This window comes from Carassius gibelio, chromosome A3 (genome assembly GCF_023724105.1).
Source record: "Carassius gibelio isolate Cgi1373 ecotype wild population from Czech Republic chromosome A3, carGib1.2-hapl.c, whole genome shotgun sequence".
NCBI classification, from domain to species: Eukaryota; Metazoa; Chordata; class Actinopteri; order Cypriniformes; family Cyprinidae; genus Carassius; species Carassius gibelio.
The window spans coordinates 21,532,030-21,552,953 of NC_068373.1; the positions used below are offsets into that span (position 1 = coordinate 21,532,030).

General features: G+C 36.5%; 1 protein-coding gene across 4 annotated transcripts in view; it reads right to left on the reverse strand.

Moving 5' to 3' along the window:
- LOC127952125 (protein sidekick-1) overlaps positions 1-20,924 on the reverse strand; it is a 266,678-nt gene that overhangs the window by 41,682 nt on the left and 204,072 nt on the right. For all 4 annotated transcript variants that reach the window (XM_052550449.1, XM_052550443.1, XM_052550437.1 and 1 more), the window contains exons 16-25: positions 17,332-17,472; positions 15,119-15,300; positions 13,436-13,551; positions 13,154-13,349; positions 12,261-12,359; positions 9,836-10,027; positions 9,063-9,184; positions 6,325-6,434; positions 4,379-4,529; positions 1,495-1,732 (exon numbers count right to left, since the gene is read on the reverse strand). In XM_052550449.1, the coding sequence (XP_052406409.1) occupies positions 1,495-1,732; positions 4,379-4,529; positions 6,325-6,434; positions 9,063-9,184; positions 9,836-10,027; positions 12,261-12,359; positions 13,154-13,349; positions 13,436-13,551; positions 15,119-15,300; positions 17,332-17,472 (1,547 nt within the window). The remainder of the gene's footprint in view (positions 1-1,494; positions 1,733-4,378; positions 4,530-6,324; positions 6,435-9,062; positions 9,185-9,835; positions 10,028-12,260; positions 12,360-13,153; positions 13,350-13,435; positions 13,552-15,118; positions 15,301-17,331; positions 17,473-20,924) is intronic.

Consider the following 20,924-nt stretch of genomic DNA (forward strand, 5'->3'; position numbering starts at 1 on the left):
ATTATTGTTTAGGTTACATATATATAAAAATGTAAGGATAGATAGTCATTGCGTGTTTTAGAAATAGGCTACCTATTTGCAATTCAGCCTATTACTACTTATAATGATGAATGAAATTGGCTTATTAATTGAACAATCGTGCCAATACACACATATATATTAACTGACTCATCGTGCGGAGCTTTGGTGTATTCCTGCTTGTCCTGTAGATGATCTGCTGGTGAGATAAACTGATCATCCAAAACCGTGGAAGACTTGTGAATTGTGTAGGTAAAACTTGTTTTTTTAACAGTCATTGGTGGTGCTTGCTCATACTGAGGGTTATGGACTTAAAGAAACTTCTCAAATATTGTGACTTCTTGAAAGGAGGTTGACTCTTATTTAAAGTGATCAGACTTACAAAATTTCACCTTGTGGAAATATAATTAAATGGGAAGAAAAAAATAAACTCTTAGATTTACTAGTTCATTAACGTTCAAAAGTCTGGGGTCATTGAGATTTTTAAAATGTTTTTTTTTTATTATTATCTTATGCTCACCAAGGCTGAATTTATTTGATCAAAAATATTTAGTAATGCTATTGCTATTTAAAATAGAGATTTTATATTTTTAAATGTAATTTATTAATGTGATGCAAAGATGAATTGTCAGCATTACTCCAGTTTTCAATGTCACATGATCCTCTGGAAATCATTTTAATATACTGAATTGCTGCTCAAGAAACTTCTCTTATGATCATCAATGTTGAAAACAGCTGTTTAATATTCTTGAGGAAACTGATATACATTTATTTTACATGATTCCTTGAAAGTTCAAAATAACTGCGTCTTTTTGAAATAGAAATGTTTTAAGACATCATAAATGTCCTAACTGTCACTATTGATCAATATAATACCATCTTATGGAATAAAATGATTAATTTATCTGGCCCACTTTAGAACTGGGCTAGCAATCGTTCAGAACACCTTAACAACCCTACAGCAATGCCCAGCAAGCAAACCACAAAACCCTGGAATTGTGGTGCTATCTTGTGCATGTGTAAACATCAATATCATTGTTTACAAGAAATGTAAACATACTTAGAATTCAGTCTGATATCAGCAGTCACATAGAAATGACACACTTCACTTTGAAAACATCATGTTTTTGAAGCCATTTGGGGCCATAAATCTTTCTTGAGTGTATCTTGCAGGGAGCAACGGTAAAGATAAGTAACGACATCAGGCAGCAAATCACCTCGCTTCTTATCTGCAGTGTAGGCATGCATTCAGAGCAGCTCTCGAGTCAGAGAGCATGAGTGTGCTGTGAGGGGCTGTTACAGTGATCACATAAAGGAAATACAATTTCAATTTGTGAACCACCTGTTTACATTTGAGAACATGATTGTCCTGTAAATGCAAATTTCAAGATGCTCTCTCTGCACCACAGTGGCAGACATGTCTCTGTGTCCCATTGGGCTCACCAACCCGTGTTAGAACTGACTGGGTGTCCTCACCTGACTCGCGTGTGCGTCCCTTCACAGGCTCACTCCAGGGTCCGGAGCCTATGGAATTAAAAGCCTGGATCTGCAGCTGGTATTCGGTCCACTCCTCCAGCCCCTCCAGGGTGATCTCCCTCTCCAGCCTGTCATTCACAGAGCGTGTGCTGGCTTCGCCCCGCAGGTCCGCTCGCAACACTCTGACCCTGTAGCCCACGCTCTCCGGGTTCCCATTGTACTCGGTCTCTGGTAGTGGCTGCGATGAAACATCACTCTCGTAATAAGTCACCAGAATTACTGACAGAGATGCTGCTTGACAAAGAGTGTTTTCATTTCATCAGCGGTAATGAAGATGAGGAAAAACTATTTTAATGAACACATACAGCATATGCTTAATGACAAGGAAAAAACAGCACTGCAAGAAATGAACTAACACAATGAACTAACAATGTCTTCTACAGAAGAAAAATCTAGAAAGAATTTATTTAAATAATTCAACAGTGAACTGCTTATATAAAGATTAATCATCTGTACTTATAAAGTTAATGATACACTTTTTTTTCTCACATGGTGAAGCAAATCAAGTTTGCACAACATGTATTTTGGTAATTGCAACAAATCTTTTTATATATTCCTACATATTTAAATTAATAAATGTTTATGGTGTTATGGTCATTTTAAGTTACATTCTGCCATTCAAAAGTTTGAGGTCAGTAAGATTTTTTTCTTCTTTTTGTAAGTTATTAATAATTTTATTAAATGAGAACTCATTCATTTAACTTTTCATATAACATTTAATCTTCAGTTTAAATATTATTTTCCTTGACTAAAATGATATACCCTTCAGGGTATAAAATAAAGACTAAAAATAAAGAATATGACAAAATATAGACTAAATTTAAAGAACTTTTTTCATTAAACAAAAAAATAAATAAATAAAAAAAAATGTAAAAACAGTGTGGCCTCCATAACAAAACAGCGTCCTGATCATTGCAAGCAAGCTGAGCTCAGCCTAGCCCAATTAAATATACATGCTCCAATAAATCTCATATTTATATTTAATATGCATATTTAATAATGCTATATCATTTAAGTGCCCCCAAAAAGTCAACTGAATGATTTTGATTGGGTGCCAAAAGATAAGTGAGATGTCATGAACTGGCAAAACATCAACTCTCGTGTGCTTTTAATGTGACAGGTAAAGAGCTTCAATTTGAGAAACTCAATTTAGGCACTAGCTCTCACATGTCAGCAGTCTTTAAATGAGCTGAAAATCGATAGATGCCTAAAACACCCTGCTTTCAATATCCTACCCTGCATTCATGTGTGATACAAGATAATGACAGTCTGTCAGAACACTAGGACTGAAAGATACAATGTAATAGCTTCCTTGAATTCCTTCTGTGAAAGAAACAAAAAAATAAAGGAAGACCCTGAATTTTTGAATAAGCTAGTTTAGCTCATATTTCTCAGAGATAATATGAATCTGCTGAATCATACCTATTAAACTTTGAAGTATCTTAACAGCAACCATTTGATTGATAAAAGTCACAGAGATAGTTATGAAATACTTCAAGAGTTGATGAGTATGGTTAAGTTGGCATGAAAATATATCTTTTCTAACTGATCCGACTTATGGATTTCATAAACCAGACACTAAAAGCCCATAGACTTTCATTGAGGGGATGAAAACTTTTATACAATAAGACTTCTGGTGTATTTAAGCTGTCTATTGCTATAGCAAACCTTAACAACTCCATGCTGAAAAAAAAGCTAAATCCAGCCTAAGCTGATTGGCTGTTCTCTCAACCTGGTTTTAAAGTGGTTTTGGCTGGTAATTTAGCAGGTCAGGCTGGTCTTTGGGTTTAGCTGCTTTTTAAAAAAATGAAATAAACTGGTTTTAGCTGGATTAGTGTAGAAATATGTTGACAATATGCTAGTCACTTGCTAATCTTGCTAGCAACATTATAGCGACATGCTAGTCACTTGCTAATCATGTTAACAACATGCTAGTAACTTGCTAATCATGCTAGCAACATGCTAACGAAATGCTAGTCACTTGCTAATAATGGTAACAACATGCTAGTAACTTGGTAATTATGTTAACATCATGGTCGAAACAAGCTAGTAACTTGCTAATCATGCTAGTTACTTGTTAATTATGTTAACAACATAATACATCCTAGCCATTTGTTAATCATGCTAGCAACATGCTAGTAACTCCTTGATCATGATAGCAAAATGCTAGCTAATGTGCTAACAAAATGTTAGTAACTTTGCTAATCATGCTAATGAGATGCTAGTCACTTATTAATCATGCTAGCAGCATGCTAGAAACATGTTAATGACATGCTAGTAACTTGTTAATCACACTAATGACGTACTAGTTACAAAATGCGATTTACTTGCTAATAATGCCAGCAACATACTAGCGACATGCTAACCATGCTGGAAACATGCTAACAACATGCTAGTAACTTGCTAATTATGCTAGCAATATGCTAGTTTACTATCTATCTATCTATCTATCTATCTATCTATCTATCTATCTATCTATCTATCTATCTATCTGATTGAATTTAATTTATCTATGAATTGAATTGAAAACTGTATTGCCTTCAAAACTTTAAAACTACTTCAAATTAGTTAAAACTGAAAACCCTCAAACTTTAAGGTTTTAAAACTACAAACTTGTTGGCTAGGCTTTTTCAAGCCAACTTAAAGCTTCTCTACAAACTTTACTCATCTAGTTTTACTCTACAGCCCTCTGAAGCAAACTGAGGTTAAGTTGTTTCCTCAAGGACACAATGATGATACTTTTACAATAAGTGGTGATAAATTCTCTCATGGGGGTTTGATCCTACTATCTACAGCCTAGATTTTTAACCCCAATGCCACTTACCACCCATCGTAGCCAGAGGCTGGTCTCACTGGCCGTGCGCACCGTCACGCTGCTAGGCGCCATGTCTGGAGGAGCCTGCAGGGTCTGAATTACACGGGACGGCATGCTCACCGGACTCGGGCCCACAATATTCACCTGACACATTCGGAACCTGTAACCACCAAGTTAAACAGTCACTTCGTTAAAACTTAACACTGGTAATGCTTCCCAAAGGGAAAGTAGATGGCAGTAGAGTTTAAGAGGAACCCTGTGTGGGGCATGTGCTCACTGCAGTTCACTTTATAATTGCACCAATTACCATGAAATCAAAGTTTATCAGTGAGCAGAACAAATGGAGAGGCTGCAGCAACATCCATAAGACCTGACATAAATTGTGGTGTAGAGAAAAACACAGAGGCAAGCAATTCATCATGAAGCTCAAAGATGATTCAAGCTGTCTGAAACAAACGGATGAAGTCAGACATTAAACCTGTTTAGATAACAGCAATATCTTTTTATTCACTGAATGAAATAATGCGATTACTGGCAAGCCATAAATAAGACAATATCAAAATGAAACAGTTTACATGTGACAAATGCATTGTACTGTACAAAGATATATATATTTTTTTTTACAAAATATAATTTTAATATGGTAAAACGTAGATCTGTAGCGCATTCTGGCATACAGGATTTAAAATATAGGGATGAATATAAAATAAGTGTTGTCAATAGATTAAAAGATTTAATTAAATAAATTACATACGTTTTTCAAATAGAGCAAAATCTATCTATCTATCTATCTATCTATCTATCTATCTATCTATCTATCTATCTATCTATCTATCTATCTATCTATCTATCTATCGATATATAAAGAAGTATAGTAGTACAGTAGAAGTATATTTTCTTTTTCGATTACAAGTATATTTAAAATGATTGGATGAATAGAAATCTCACATCTTGGCTTAAGAGAATGTCCCTATTGAAAATGGGCAAACACAAATCCGAAGCGATTCACACACATGATGATTTGCAAATGTAGATGCAATAATCCATTTGTACATGCAGAAACTTTCAGAAATGTGCAAACAAACTTGGATATTTATGAACTGTGCTTTGCATTTGTGAATCTTGTGCATTTGGTAATCATAGTTTGTGAATATGAATTAGTTCATGGTGAACTGATGTTTTCAAATATATAAACTTTTCTGACGAATGTGAACTTGCATATGCGTTTATGAATCACATTTTGCAAATATACAAAACAGTTTATAAATATGAATAAGTCTCTAGTTTCTATTATTTCTTTTGGCAGAAACAGTTGGCATCCATGCTTGTTACTTACATCCACAAGATGCCATATGCTATATTGTAGCTATGGTTATCACAATGTGAACCATCGCAAGTTCTGGAGTGATTTTTCACCGTGTTGTATTCTGTACACACACAGAGCGATCATTCAGATGCGACTGTCACTTGCAGAACTTGCAGTGTGTAGTGAATTCTGAAGTGGTATCTGTGTGTAAATAGCTTTAATGCACAGAGTATGTCTCAGCAATTCTGTGCAAGTTCAACTGTCTTTTTTTTTCAGCATAAGACAAAGACGTCAAGATCAGAAAGAACAAGAAAGAAGAAAGGAATGAATTGACGGAATCCTCAGGGAGAGAAGCAGAAAATAACAAGATCAGAAGCATAAATACAAAAGCGAAAACATTGCCATATAGTGTGCCGACTTGAACTGTGAACCGCTCGTTTTGTTTACGCAGGCACAGAATTATAATCTGATTAAGATGAATACATGTCTTCAGTAATGCAACTGTAACTGGAGTAATCTACATGTCTTAATTTGATTAGGCTCACTTAAAAAGTGTATTCATTCAGATGAAAGTAAATGAAAATGTTGCTCACATGGCAATTTCTGTGTGAATGCATTCAATGTGTGTTTGTAGGGAAACAGCGCTGACCTGTAGTGTGTGAACGGTGTGAGATTGGGCACCTCCAGCACCTGAGCTTCAGGGTCATTCTCTTTCACGTACAAAACCTTCCACTCTTCCTCTTCACCGATACTGCCCACCTGAAGAAAGAGAGCCCTGCTGTTACAATAGTGCCAACAAATGACCCGATATATTAAAACAAAGGCATTTGTATTATTAAAATCTCTAAAACTGACCCATTCATACAAGTGTTAAGGTTGAAAGATAATGTACTTACTTAAAATATGTATTAAATATGTTTTTAAAAACTGTATTTACTGTGAAAAGCAAACACATCTTTTAAATAAATTGAAAAACTTACTCTTTACATTTATTGTCTTATAATAAGAAAATAACAACATAAAAGCCAGTTATTTTAGTATTATATCTACTATTATTTAGATATTATTATTATTTTAAAGATAACATGTTATCTTAAAATAATTGGCTTTTGTACTGTCATTGTAATAAACCCAAAACAAATGATTAGAACAATCTCTGGAAGATGTTCACTTTGTATAATTATTTTTCTACCCACTAATAGAGTGATGTCAGGGAAATAAATCTGAAGAGTAAGATCTTCAGTTCATTTCAAACGGGTTTGTTTTTCACAATAAATATTTTCCAATAAACCATTTAACAAATTACTGCATTAAACATATGTGATAAATATTTTAAGTTTGTACACTTGATTTTGACATCCCTATACATAGATTAAAAAAAATCCAGCTGATTAAAACTGCAAATCAGTATTCACTCATTTATCACTAGGACACAAAAAAAAAACATGTTTTTAAGTTCTAGGGCTGCTACAAAATCTTTAAAATTTGTTAAAGACTTAGTCGATAAATGAGATTTACGTCCTAAAAATGTCACAAAATTACAATGCATACATTTTATGTATCAGTCAGATGGGTGATCTTTCATCAGAATAAGCAGTGGATTTTATGGCAGTAGTCTGGCTATAAGAGACTACCTGGACATTAAACTGCTGTTAGGCATTTTCAAACATCCGAAAAGAGTCCTTTTTCAGCCCTCTTTTGAGAACGATATCACTCAGCATTTGTCCAAAGCAGCAAAGTAAATGAAATTAGGAGAAGAAAAGTCCCCACTCTGTATTTTATTATACCCGGTATGTCACAGGACAAAGCCTCCTAGAGTGTTTTGTAGGGAACGGGCCTTCAGCAGGAAAGCAGAGCTAAGAGAGGTTAAAGCTTTTCAATTGAGTCCAGGACAGTGCCAGCCACTGCCCCATTTCAAACACAGTGTGCGAGCCAAGTCTAAACCAATCAAAGCTCATGGCACTCAGGAAGATTTACTATGACCAGTGGAGTGTACTGTATGCGGTAAGCATTTATGCCAACGTGATAGATGTTGGACGTGTGGCACCTTATGCTGGAGACTGCCGTTGTATTTGATAGCAGGTGCGTTTGCAGGGGCTCTCTCTCTCTCTCGGTGACAGATTTCTGCAGCGGCAGATAGCCCGGCCTCAATCAACTCTGGGATTCAAGTGCCGCCACATGAAAAGCAGATGCTTCCTTTCGCAAGCTCCGGGCTGGCGCCGTCAAGTTCAGAGAGTTGACGTCGATTACAAATTAGGAGACGTGATTCAATCTGTCATCACTTTTGCCAAAAGTCGCAGGCGATGCGGAAAGGGTGAGAATGTACTCTCAACACATTTCTGAGCCGTGGAGGGCGATCACAACTGGAACTTGCTGTTATTCAGGTTGAAATGGAAGTGCTGAGTGGAATGACAGCCCTGTGATGACAGCTGGATGCAGGTTTGAGTGTTCAAACTTCTAAATGAACACGGTGTAACATTAAGCATATATTAAACTGATGAGCAGATTGACTGAATCAATGTGAGATTATGAGTTAACATTTTTTATTAAAGTTAACATGCATTCTTTATTTATTGTAAGACACAAAACAAACACCAAAACCATTGTTTGATGTAAACAGACCAAAAAATATAAAAGAAGCACAACATTTTTATGCTTCACAGTCCCATCTTAAATCCTCAAGAACCCGACTAGTCTGATTCTTTATTTATGTATTATTTATTTTTAGTTAGACACAATACAAAAGTTAAAAATCTAGTTTGGTGACCTACTATACAAATAAAAATAGCACTTTTTTTTGCTCCACTGTCCCACTTTGAATCATCAAGTACTGGTTTTATTTTATTTTATTTTAGTTTACATTTGTTTTGTTTCTTAACATTAACATTAGTATACAACAGCCAAAAACCCCCCCAAAAAATATATATATTTTATTTGTTTTGTTTTGTTTTGTGAGACAAGAGCCAAAAATCTTGTTGATCGCAAATCAGAATAAAAAAAGGGCTAGTGGCTAGTTTTAATTTATTTATTCATTCATTTTGTTCTTGTGAGACCGTGCAACAGTCAAAAATGTTGTTCACTTTCCACTGTCAAATAAAAATAGATCAGGTGGTTTTTGCTTCACCTTAAATCCTCAAAAACTCAACTGATTTATCCATCAAGCTGTCAAAAAAGCTGAAATGCACATTCCTAGGATTAGGAGACAAAGCCTGCACAAATCATCAGAAGTGCTTTGCTTAACACTGCAGGGACGTTTCATTATCATGTAAAATGTTTTTGTTTGCTGGTGAAGACTCATCAGGGAGCACTCTGCGGATTTACAGCTTCAGGCCAGAGTGATGGTAGGCGGATAATGATCGGATAAAGAAGAACTGAAATATGACTCACCTGGCCCTCAACGATCCACTTGGAGATGGTTGTCTTCCCATCATCCCCTGCACGGAACTTCAGCGTAGCAGATCGTGAACTGATCTTGGAAATAACCAAATTTGACGGAGGCCCGGGAAGTTCTGCCGCGAATCCGAAATGAACCAAAAGTTAAAAGTCACACTTATTATACAACAGCCACTCGTCCCAACAATCACTAACCACAAAACATCCACGAAGATGCCTTCTAAAGTAAATAACACTCAACATTTCGAAGTCATGGCTGGAATATTTTTATTATAAGGGACTGACTCAAAAAAAAAAAGTGATTCTTTTGAAGTCCAGAGATAAAAAGTCTCCTTTGGTTCGAGGAAACCTTTGATGAAATTAAACTGGAATTAAATCAAATAACAAACGATAGTCGCACATCTGCCTGAAATCCCCACTGAGATGTGTAGACGTCTGTTTCCCTAATGTCTCGCAATATGCAATTTATCAGCAGGCATTATGGTTTCGGCTTGGCATTCGGCCAGTTCAGCATTCGCCTGCTTTCAGCGAGAGAAAGCCTGATTTAAATCCGCTGCAAATGAATAATTCTCCTTCAGTGCCACATTTGATTTATGGCAGCACATGGGCAACAACTTCGGGGTTCCCGAGCAAAAAAGACCAGCTTAAAAGATCAACATTCTTATATTGCTAGTGTGCAATATTCATGCAGAAATAAGGAAAACTACTGTAGCTCCAGTAATGCAGGTTTTATTTTTAATTGTCTATGTTCAAAAGCTACGACAGACCTGGTGGCACTCCAGATGAAATGGTGGAGGAAGTTACAGTTCCTACGCCCGCCTCCGTCATAGCTGCCACTTCTAGCGTGTACGTAGTGAGGGACGTCAGGCCGGTGACTTTATAGTCTAATGTGGTGTTGGTCAAAGTACTCGCCACTCGTGATTGGTTCTTCCCCTGAACTTCCCAGGACACCAGGTAACCTGCAAAGCACCAACACATTCATTAAACCTTGAAGTCATTTGAGTTTACTTCACTTTCCAGCTCAAAACCCATGGGAATGAGTCAATTTGAGGCATCTCATCCAAGTCCAACCTGGGATGACAACTCACCAGAGCAAGAGGGATTTTTCTGAGGTCTTGAACTTGAAATAAACAATCTCTCTTTAACAAACGAGATGGGTGAAATGGGGAACTGTTGTAGGGTTGTCTAGACCCAGGGCCCTGCCCCCTAACCCTCATCTAACTGAGACTAATAGCCAGCAGAGATCCTATGTAATTTGCTGTTTATTGGGAGTATTTTCTCCCAGAGTCAGCACTGTTTCCAATCGCTGAGTGTCCTTTTCCATTGAGGCGCTCATAAATCAAGCTTTGTGCTGGGAGAGCCCGCTGCAGAACAGGCCTAGGCAACATTCAAAGAGCAACAATGCTGTGTAAATTGATATAGACAGGAGCTATTTAGTCTAATGTACGTCTGACCTCGTTCGTCTCCACACTCTCAATCTAGCTGTTCAGCAACTCACTCTGCTTCATCTACTGTATGTCCAGTATCAATGTACTGCTGCCTCGTTAGTCCACATCTAATTCTTTCTCCGCATTATTGAGATGTCATGACTGACTGTCACGACAGTGTGCTGTTCTGGTCATATTTCATGCCAAAACAAAGAAAGAAGGAAAAAAAGAAATTATATCTTATACTTTGCATACAGAAAATAAACCAACCAGTTAATTTTTTAAGACTTGATTTTAAGATGATTTGCATTGTGACATGTTCTTCATGACATTATATTTGCATTGTAGAAATATTTTACCCACTATTTATTTACATTAATGTCTTCTCATTGCCAAGTTTTTCAAATTTTTATTATTTTCAAAGATTTTTATTAGATTCTCATTGTTACAGTGCTTTCAAAAAAATATGTCTTACGGTCAAGACTAAATTGATTCAATTTATAAAAGAAGTTAAAACTGAAAGGTTGTGAAATAGTACAACTGATCTTTTTTTATTTATGCAGTCTATTCCTGTGATCTGTGTCCTGTGTCTTCAGTGTCACATTATCCTTCAGAAATCATTCTAATATGCTGATTTGCTGTTCAAGAAACATTTCTTATTACTGTCAGTGCTGAAAACAGCTGTGCTGCTTAATACTTTTGTGGAAACCATGATACATTTGTTTTCAGGATTCTTTGATGAACAGAATGTTCAGAAGAACAGCATTTATTTGAAATAAAAATCTTTTGTAAATAATTCTCTTTACTGTCAAGTAAAGTGTTGTAAAGTGTTACTTTTGGTCAATTTAATGCATGCTTGCTGAATAAAGCTTTACTTTCATAAAAATAAAAAAAAAATCATATAAATAATATACAATTAAAATATATATTTTTTACATTTATTATTTATTTATTTCAGTAATGATAACTAGGTGGAAAAAGCGCTTACTTCTCTTTAAAATAATTGCAACGATTTAATGGTCCGAAAAAGTATTTCTTCTCTTGATTTTATGACCTGGAATTGTTCTTAACTGGCTTGAACAATGTTCTTGTCTTATGATGGAATGTTACTTCAATGCTTACAGATCTTTTGGTTAACATTTCTTTTACTTTGATCTGTTTTCTGTTTTTCGTTCCTGCAGGTAATGATTCCAGCACAATATGCATACTGTAAATAGCACTCCTGGAATACTAAAACACATACATATGTGCCCACACACACTCACACGGAGAGACAACCACCAACCCACACACACACACACACACACACACACACACAATCACAAAAGCATCCTTTACAGCTATGCAACAGGGGGCGAAAATTGTTTCTGCCAACTGAATGCAAACAACGACGCCATAATTGCCTTTGTGCAAATACTCAATGAAGTGTTAAATAGAAGTGTATCCATTAATAAAGCTATACGAACACCCAAGAGTTGCCAAATGAAAATGGAGCTCCTTTACAGGCTCACCTGCTCTCTCTAATGCAACGTTCAGCTACATTTTAACAGAGGGGGGCATATTAGATTTCATTCAACAGTAACCAGAATTCTAATGAACAATTCATTATTCCCAAAACTGGATTTTGCAAATACTGGTGCATATAAATTCATTCAGATTCATTGCTACAAAATATAAGTGTTTTCCTTTATTATTATGACATGTCTGCCCATTATTTCTACAGTATCATATCAATAAAAACAGTATAAAGGTCATAAACACTCACCAGAAATGATGCCGTTCTTGTCCACAGGTTCCTCCCAGCTCACTCTCAGAGATGTGTCCAAAATCTCTGTAAAGCTCAAGCGACCAACAGGGCCTGGAACTAAACGCAAACACATTTCCTAGTTGTAGACTTCCCTTTGTTTCTAAACAAACTCTTTCTACTGTAGGCTAATTGCGCTGATCACAGACAAATCCAAACTCTAATTATGAAACATGTGAAATAAAACATGATTTAATCCCTTCATAATGAACCACAACAAAGACCCCAAATGACACATACACAAACATTGTTGCTTTTTCCTCGTTCACTCTTTGTTCAGTCTTTTCCAACCAAATATTCCTCCCTAATTTCTTACTAGTAGTGTCACAGATGCCTGCAGAATTAATTTTTTTCGGCTTGACCCAGAGAGCAGTATTTGTACTTAAGTCTAAGCAGTCTTATAAGACATTTTGTAATTTGGTATTTTATCACCCTCTAACTACCCCAGCAGAGTTTCAGAGCAAGAACACTGTCATGATGCTGATGTTAAGGCCAAAAGCTGGCTAGTGAGCTACATATATTAAAACTGAAGAGTGTTTTTTGGGGTTTGCTTTTCTTGGCAACTGAAAAAATAAACATTTTGTTCTGAGCTATTCTGTTCAACTTAATTATCTCTGAAGCTTCCATTAAAACAAGGATTCAAAAGTTCATGCAACAGTGTAATTGTTTCTACATTTTTAATTGTGCTTATAACATGTTTTGTGACAGACAGAAAATATGTCCTTATTTTATGTAAATCCAATCAATCAGATTCCGAGCACTACTTTTATTAAATAATATGATTCGGCGAGAGACAGAAATACATCCTTATGACCTGGAGTATGGACTGAGAGACTAACAGTCCAGATACTTACTGTCCTCATGAGTCTGCACCAGTCTGGGGACACTGCGGGGCCCATTCCCAGGTGTGGTGAAACACAGCACTGAGGTCATGTACCAGGTGAACTTTTTTAGACCACTGATGTAACCGAGGTGACGTGTCCCATGATAATCAGGGGTAATGGTCACGGTGATAACATCCTCTGGAGATCGTTCAGGCCACGCCATCAGCTGAGGGACAGACCAACCCAAAACATTTCATATTTTCTTCATATGACAGGGACTCAATGGAACCAGTGCAGGACAACTGAGTTTACCTTGTAACCTTGATTAATGCCATTGATGAACTGTTGAGGTGGTGGATTCCAGGTAAATTCAATTATGGTTGAGTTCACTGCCTTGACCTCCACACCCTGAGGGGGCGCTGTAGGAACTAGAGTCAAGTACACTGTGTGTTAGACTCCTAAGTCTTATATAAGTCAAAACACAACAAAACAATATGACAACAGAGTCATGATTCTTGATTGCTTGCCATACATTGGCTGTATGAACACTTTTTTATGCATTTGATGTATTTGTATAACACACACAAAACTGAATTTCATACTTTTAAAGATTTTCTGTGGAATTGGTTGTGTACATTCTTAAAAGCACTGGCAGGAAAGTTCATACAAAAAGCATATTCATGAAAGCCTGGTGAGGGAGTTGTGTGTGTGTGTGTTTTCTTCTTCTGTGGCTGATCTTTTCAGGTTGCCTGTCAAGCTTTGACTTATTTTGAACAATGCTCTTCAGAGGCACTATTCCCTACCTCAAATTCCCCACTGGATAAAACATATGTAGCCTTGGTGTTGTTTATAAAACTGTCAATCAAATGTATCGTTTAATTAAATTATTTAATCAAAGGAAGGTTATTTAGTAGTAAATAACATTATTGTTGCATACATCATTTATCCACTACCATTTAAAAGTTTGGGATTGGTAAATTGTTTTAATGTTTTTTGAAAGACGTCTCTTATGCTCACCAAGGCTGATTTAATTAATCATAAAATACAGTTAAAACAGCATTATTTTGATTAATTTAAAATAATTATTTTCTATTGTAATATATTTCAAAATGTAATTTATTCCTGTGTTGCAAAGATGAATTTTCAGCATCATTACTCCAGTCTTCAGTGTCAAATGATCCTTCAGAAATCATGCTGATATACTAAATTGCTGCTCAAGGAGCATTTCTTATCATCAATGTTGAAATTAAGTAATTGCAACATAAAGTGAAGATAAGGTTAGAAAGCATGAAGCCTCTGTGTCAGAATGCCAGTCTGTCAGTCAAGTCCGAATCAAGACTCAACCAATAGCAACGCATTATCAACGATGACTCAGATGGCAGATAAAAAGATAAATTAATGAGTGATCGTTACAAAAATGTGCATCAAATATACTGAATACAAAAGCTCAAACGTGTATTACGCGCTAGAACAGATCTCAATTTTTCTCACGCATCACACATGCACATTTGAGCTTCTTCTTTTCCTGTTAATGGCAGTTGGTTTGGCAAACCATGTCTCTATGTCTCTTTAAAATAATTAGAAAGATGAGCCTCTCAAAGCAGAGTCGTTGCGTTTGCCGCTCCCCAGATAATCATCCAAAATGTCCAAATGAGAGGACTCTGAATTTCCTGAGATAGATTCTTCTTCATCTGAAGAGAAAAGTGGCCTTGTACATAATTGACATAATTGTTTTGAAGAGGATTATTGTGGAAGTTAGCCGTCTGAGAAGAGGGCTCTAAAATAAATGTGGCGTATACGTGGAGGCAAATTTGACCTCAGCGTGGCATGTAAACAAGGACTGCATCAACAGGGTTCAAACCAGCACGCTTCCTGCCTCCGCTGATTGAAAGGAATAGATGAAAACTCAGAGGCTGATAGAAGCGGCAACTGTTAAGTAATGAAAAAAAGTAAGATAAAAAAAGCTGAGGGTGTGACAGAGAAACAAGGTCTCACCTCCCTGCAGCGTGTACTCAGTGACAGGCTGACTGAAGACGCCCAGGCCTGCCCCGGTGTAGGCTGCCACCTGAATCTCATACTGGGTCCAGATGATGAGCTCTGTGATCAGGCAGTAGTTGATCTCAGGGCTGGTGATGTTCTTCTGCTGGTACTCTCCAGGGAGCCCGGCCAGCCGGTACCTGCATCAGGGCGATCGATGTCCAAACAGTGAGCGACAACAATTTTTTTCCAGGTCACTGTGCCATTAGAAGTCATTCCACAGGCTGTATAATTATTAGGCACACACTAGCTCTTTTTCAGGGAAGAAACTGTGTTAAACACACCACCAATGGGGGAATGCTATTAAAAACAGCATAATAGCAAAACAGTAACACAGCCATTGAGGAGGATAAGAGGGGTCAAACACTGCTAATGAAATGCATCCAAGCTCTTACTATATAACAGAACTAAGTGTCATTTAATTGGTTGATCTTCTCTGTTGGGTGTATTATAAAACATTTAAAATGCTAAAATTTTGAGTGGATACATTGAAATAAACCATCATGCTGGCTAAACGTATGCATATGCTGCCTTTCAAAACTTTGGAATAATTATGATGTTTTTGAAAGAAGTCTCATATGCTCACCAAGGCTGCATTTATTTTATATAAGAAAGTAAAACATTAATATTGTGAAATATTATTAGTATTTAAAATGATTGCTTTCTATTTGAATATATTTTAAAATGTGATTTATTTGTGTGATGGCAAAGCTGAATTTTCAGTTTGTGTCACATGATCCATCAGAAATCATTCTAATAGGCTGATTTGAATCAGTCCGATCAGTCTGGCTCGCTTAGTAAAACGCCACTTCTTTCAGTCATGTTAGACTCAAAATTAAGGAACTGGTTTGTGAAACAAACATCTTCTTTTTTTTTTTGAGGTTTTTCATACAAAAGCCCAGACAAACAGAATCTAAATAAATAAAAAACTAGTGAGGATGAAAGACGACTGTGGAGTCACCTCTACTCACCTTTGACTGGGCAAAAGAGTTGCGCTTGAACACACCTCAATGACTACAGACAATGATAACTTGCACATACATACTGCAGTGTGAAAGGAAATATCTAGCAGAACAACCAGCAGTTCATTAAAAAGGTCAGTCGAAAAAGTTAGGATTGCAGATATACAGACTGTAAACAAAGCCTCTGGAGCCTCGTCATTTGCTTGCTGATGGGCTCCGATGGCAATTCAATATGCTCAATCAGACAAAAAAGCCATGCGGAACAAACTGCAAAAACTAGGCTGACATTGGCTTAGTGTGTCATGGCCCTAACAATGCGTAAAGACACATTCACATATACGTGATAGATTTACTATTACATAGACATGTCAAACACTCCTTTTAAATCAGTTTGCTTATAAATGTGCTACAACTGTACTAAAACAGCAGTGAAAGGTCAACTGCATTATCTAGATGGGACGACAAATGCGATCAAAACTGACATTGCTGGCCCCATGATAAGCTTCACTTTTTAATCAAAAGTGACTGCCAAATGAATAAACATATTTAAAAATGCAGATTCTTGTTCCATTAGTGGTACAAACTGGAATTACAAAAATAATGGTGACAGTTTTCAATAAGATTCAATTTGTTATCTTAACTATGTTAATTAAAAAACTAACTTACAATAGAATTTATTCTAAGAATTTATTAATCTTGGTTAATCTTAATTTCAACACCTACTAATGCATTATTAAAATTAAAAGTTGTACCTGTAAAAATAGTTTAATGGATCTGAGCTTTTTAAAAACAACTGAAGAGTGGCATTTTTACTAACTAACATTAACAAAGATTAATGAAATGCTCATTGATGGTTAATATATTAACTAATTTTAAGTAACATTACTATAATGTGTTCAAATCTATTTCCCAAATACTTTAATTAGTCACAGAACCAGTTGGTCCCACCCCAAACCCACGCTATTGGTTGAGTCAGTGCTGCTTTGCTGGATAGCTCAATCAAACTGACATTTTTTCAAGGAAATAAACACGTTACCTATACAAAAAAAAAAAAAAAAAATGCAAAAAATCATAAATATAAAGTCTAAAATGACTCAATAGAAAATGTTTAACTTAAGCCATAGCATTGTTGTTGAAGTACCAGCATTCATATTTCTGCACATTTCATCAGTCAAGTTCTATTTGTGAAATGGTTTGTGTGTGTCACACCTGAGGACGTAGCCTCTCAAGACTCCATTGAGCTGAGGCTCTGGAGGCGGCTGCCACTGCACCATAATGGACTGGTTGGTTCTGCCGCTGGCTACGATGTTCTTGGGCGGAGCACTGGGCGGTTCTTCTCTCAGCATCAATCTGGGGAGAAAGTGTAAGAGCATTGTTAGCACAGGTACACACTCCGCAGGGCACCAAAATATTCTTAAATAACTGATTCATTGCTCCATTTTCTCTCGTGCGAATCGGGTAAGGCTTTCTTGGAAAAGTCTCGCTGGGCTTTAAGCACCTCGATGCTTTGATTTTAGAGGTTGCTGCTTATGTGGCAACTGTCTTGGGTGCATTCACAGCCATACAAGATTGCATTTGTTGGCTCAGCACTTTCAAGCTAAGCACTTAATTGAAATTTCAAGCTTTGGAATTACAAATAAACCAAGCATTTTTAAAGATAAGAGCATCTCATGGTTTGTTGTAAGGTAGGCCACAGTATGCTGTGCATGTCTGCTAAGGGATTTGTCCCCAATGTGAGTGCTTTTTAACAAAGAAGGAGCACGCTAAACAGCACTATTTCTGTTCAATCCTAAGAGAGTAGAATATATATTTTTCCAGCTTATATTTTAGTTTATTAAAGGGTCTCAATTCACATTTGTTGACTGAGACTTTGTGAGATGTTTTAAAAAATGCAGAGGCTCTGGGCAAACATCAAAGTGCAAACAGACTTCAACATATTTCTCTCTGTAAATCTCTGAGACAGGAAAAAAGACATTGAAAAGTATTGTTGATATCGATGTATTGAAATACAACACATGCATTCATATAGACCCTATTTATTACTTTATTCACAGTCCTTTATTTATCCTGGGACTGCCAATCGCAAAATTGGGAAATGTTTTACAACATTTGTTTACAAAAGACCCCATTGGTCCTTACTGGATCTTACCACAACAGATTCACAATGAAATAGTAAGCAACTTTTGTGGGAAATGCTAATGATTTTGTGGGCTTTGTGAACATTGGTAATGTCAAATATGTCATAATGGCTGGTCTCTAAATGCTAGTTTGCTAACAAACATAAATGGTTTTCTGTGAGGAATACTTGGTTCATTTCACCTACAGAAAGTGCATTTTCTTAATTAACAAAGTTTAAAAATGAATCAGTGTTGAATGCTTAATAATGCCCATAGATTCATCCTGCCCTTTGCGTTTCATGCTAATGGACAGTTAAATCTGCATTAAAGTTTAATAGGATCATTGGGTCCGTTCAGATTTATTGTCAGTCTTCTTAAACCTCTGACCACACTTTGTTATTTCTTCCCAGAAGTCTATTTCATAATTAATGCCCTCCATAACCAATATCATGGAGCTTTTCTCAGACAGTGCTCAGTAAATCTGCCTAATGATGGCCGTAAGGAAAGACTTCTCGCTGAAATAGAACTTTATTTTTTTTTGCCATAGCCATGCTGTATTTACACATTTGTTTTACACACTTGCACTGTGCCACAAGCTATTAAACATCTGCTTCTGAATGTAAACAACACAATGACCTTTTTTTTTAAGCAGAGGCATTTTTTTTTTTGAGAACTGTTAAATAAACCATTTTCTAACATAAAAGGGTAATTCTGGCCTTCCCCACTACAGAGGTCTCGACCTTCCTTGACTATATGTTACAATTGCACAACAATATCATTATTCAGATTCTGGGACATATATACATTTGCCAATAACTACGAACCAACATTTAAGTGACAGCTTAATTTAGCCACTTTTAAATATTTTGGTTAAGCCTTTATTTTACAATGTCCTTGTTACGTGATACATATAATAATAACAGTAAATTATGCATAACTGCTTGCAAATAACCCTAAACCAAACCATAATCCTTATCCTAAATTATTTTATTATATTACTCAGTACTAAACTTAATATTACACTGTAACAAGGACGTCTTAAAATAAATGCAAACAACTTCCGAGTTGTATAAATGTTGTTTATTTTATTTTGACACACATTTAATATTTACATCATGCAAATCAGTATTTTTTTAAACTGTATTTACATATTTACTTTCACTGACCATTTGTTGAATAAACAAGACTTTGTAACTTTTTAAGATTCATTCAAAGTGGTGCACTTTTGGTCAAAGTCAATAATCAGTATGAAACGTGAGATCAGTTAATTATTAATGAGCTCAGTCTCAACAAAAATCATTTATTGGACTTTTCTGGTTTGAATGGAATAATCATGCATTTTGCCAAGCTCTGCCAAAAAAGTGGCAGATCTGTGTGGGAAGGTGATGGCTCAATGTGAGAGAGCTGCATTTCTGTGAGCTTGTCAACTTTAGTCCCTCTGCTTAATAAGCTCAAAATGGACAGATGTCTGTCACAGTAAGGAGACATTCATGCTGGAGAAGACTGATGCTGATCCTGAACCTCGGCTTAGTTCCAGCTGAGAAATAATATCAATGGTAGCACCATTTTACCATTTCTAAATAAAGTGAGCAGTGCATAAAAACAACATGGTGGTTCACACCATGAGTGCTCAAGGTTTATTTACTGTAATGATCTTTGGGTGTTATATCCTCTACTTTTATTTTATCTAGAGCCAAACATTCTTAATTGAAGCCTTTCACTTGTGTTTAAAGGGGTCATATGATGCTTTTTTTAAAGATCATTATTTTGTGTATTTGGTGTAATAGAATATGTTGACATGCTTTAATGTAAAAAACAACAACATTATTTTCAAATACTGTATATTATTGTAGGTCCTCTCTGACCCGCCTTTCTCAAACACGTTTTTTTCTACATGAGTTGCCTCTTTCCGACAAGAGCAGTCTGCTCTGATTGGCCAACTGACCCGGTGCATTGTCATTGGCCGATCACTGCAAGCACTCGTCGCAAATGTAATGCCCCTTTCCATAATCGCGAGCTTCATCGTTCAAAATAAATGTAAAGAAAGTTAATAATGTCCTTCGTGTTACCATCAGTTCAAGCCTGAAAGGAGAACAGAGTGGAGTGACTGACACAGTGACTATGTTTACAAGCTGTTAAAATTCGGGTTATGGTCAGGTTAAGGTCACTATTTGGGTTTCTGAAACATTCGGGATAACCCGTTTACATGCGTGAGCAGAGAGAGTTACTCCTGTATACATGGAATGTGTAATCAGTCGCCAATATCCCGATGTAAACGGCGACGCACGGTTAGCGTCTGGATGTAAGACGCAATATGCGTCATTTCCGATTCTTCTTCCTGTATCCAAAGACTCAAAAGACCAAGATTCCTTGCGAATAGAACATGCGCAGAACACACATTTTGATGGGGATATGCCGAAACGCGTTTACAAGGCCAAATATTCGGGTTAGAAAAGGGGTACCCCAGGTATAATATCCCGGTTTTTAAAAACCGGGATATGAGCATATCCAGGTTTTTGCCGGTGTTTACATGGCCGTGCGCGACCGGGTTACTGCAGTACACAAGCCAAGGACGGTTAAGACAGCTGACTCCACTGTGTGACTCTGTCTCTCTCTCAAACACACGTGCTTGCAACAAGCAAAACTCTGCATTTGAACAGTCAATAGCAAAAACTTAAACTAATA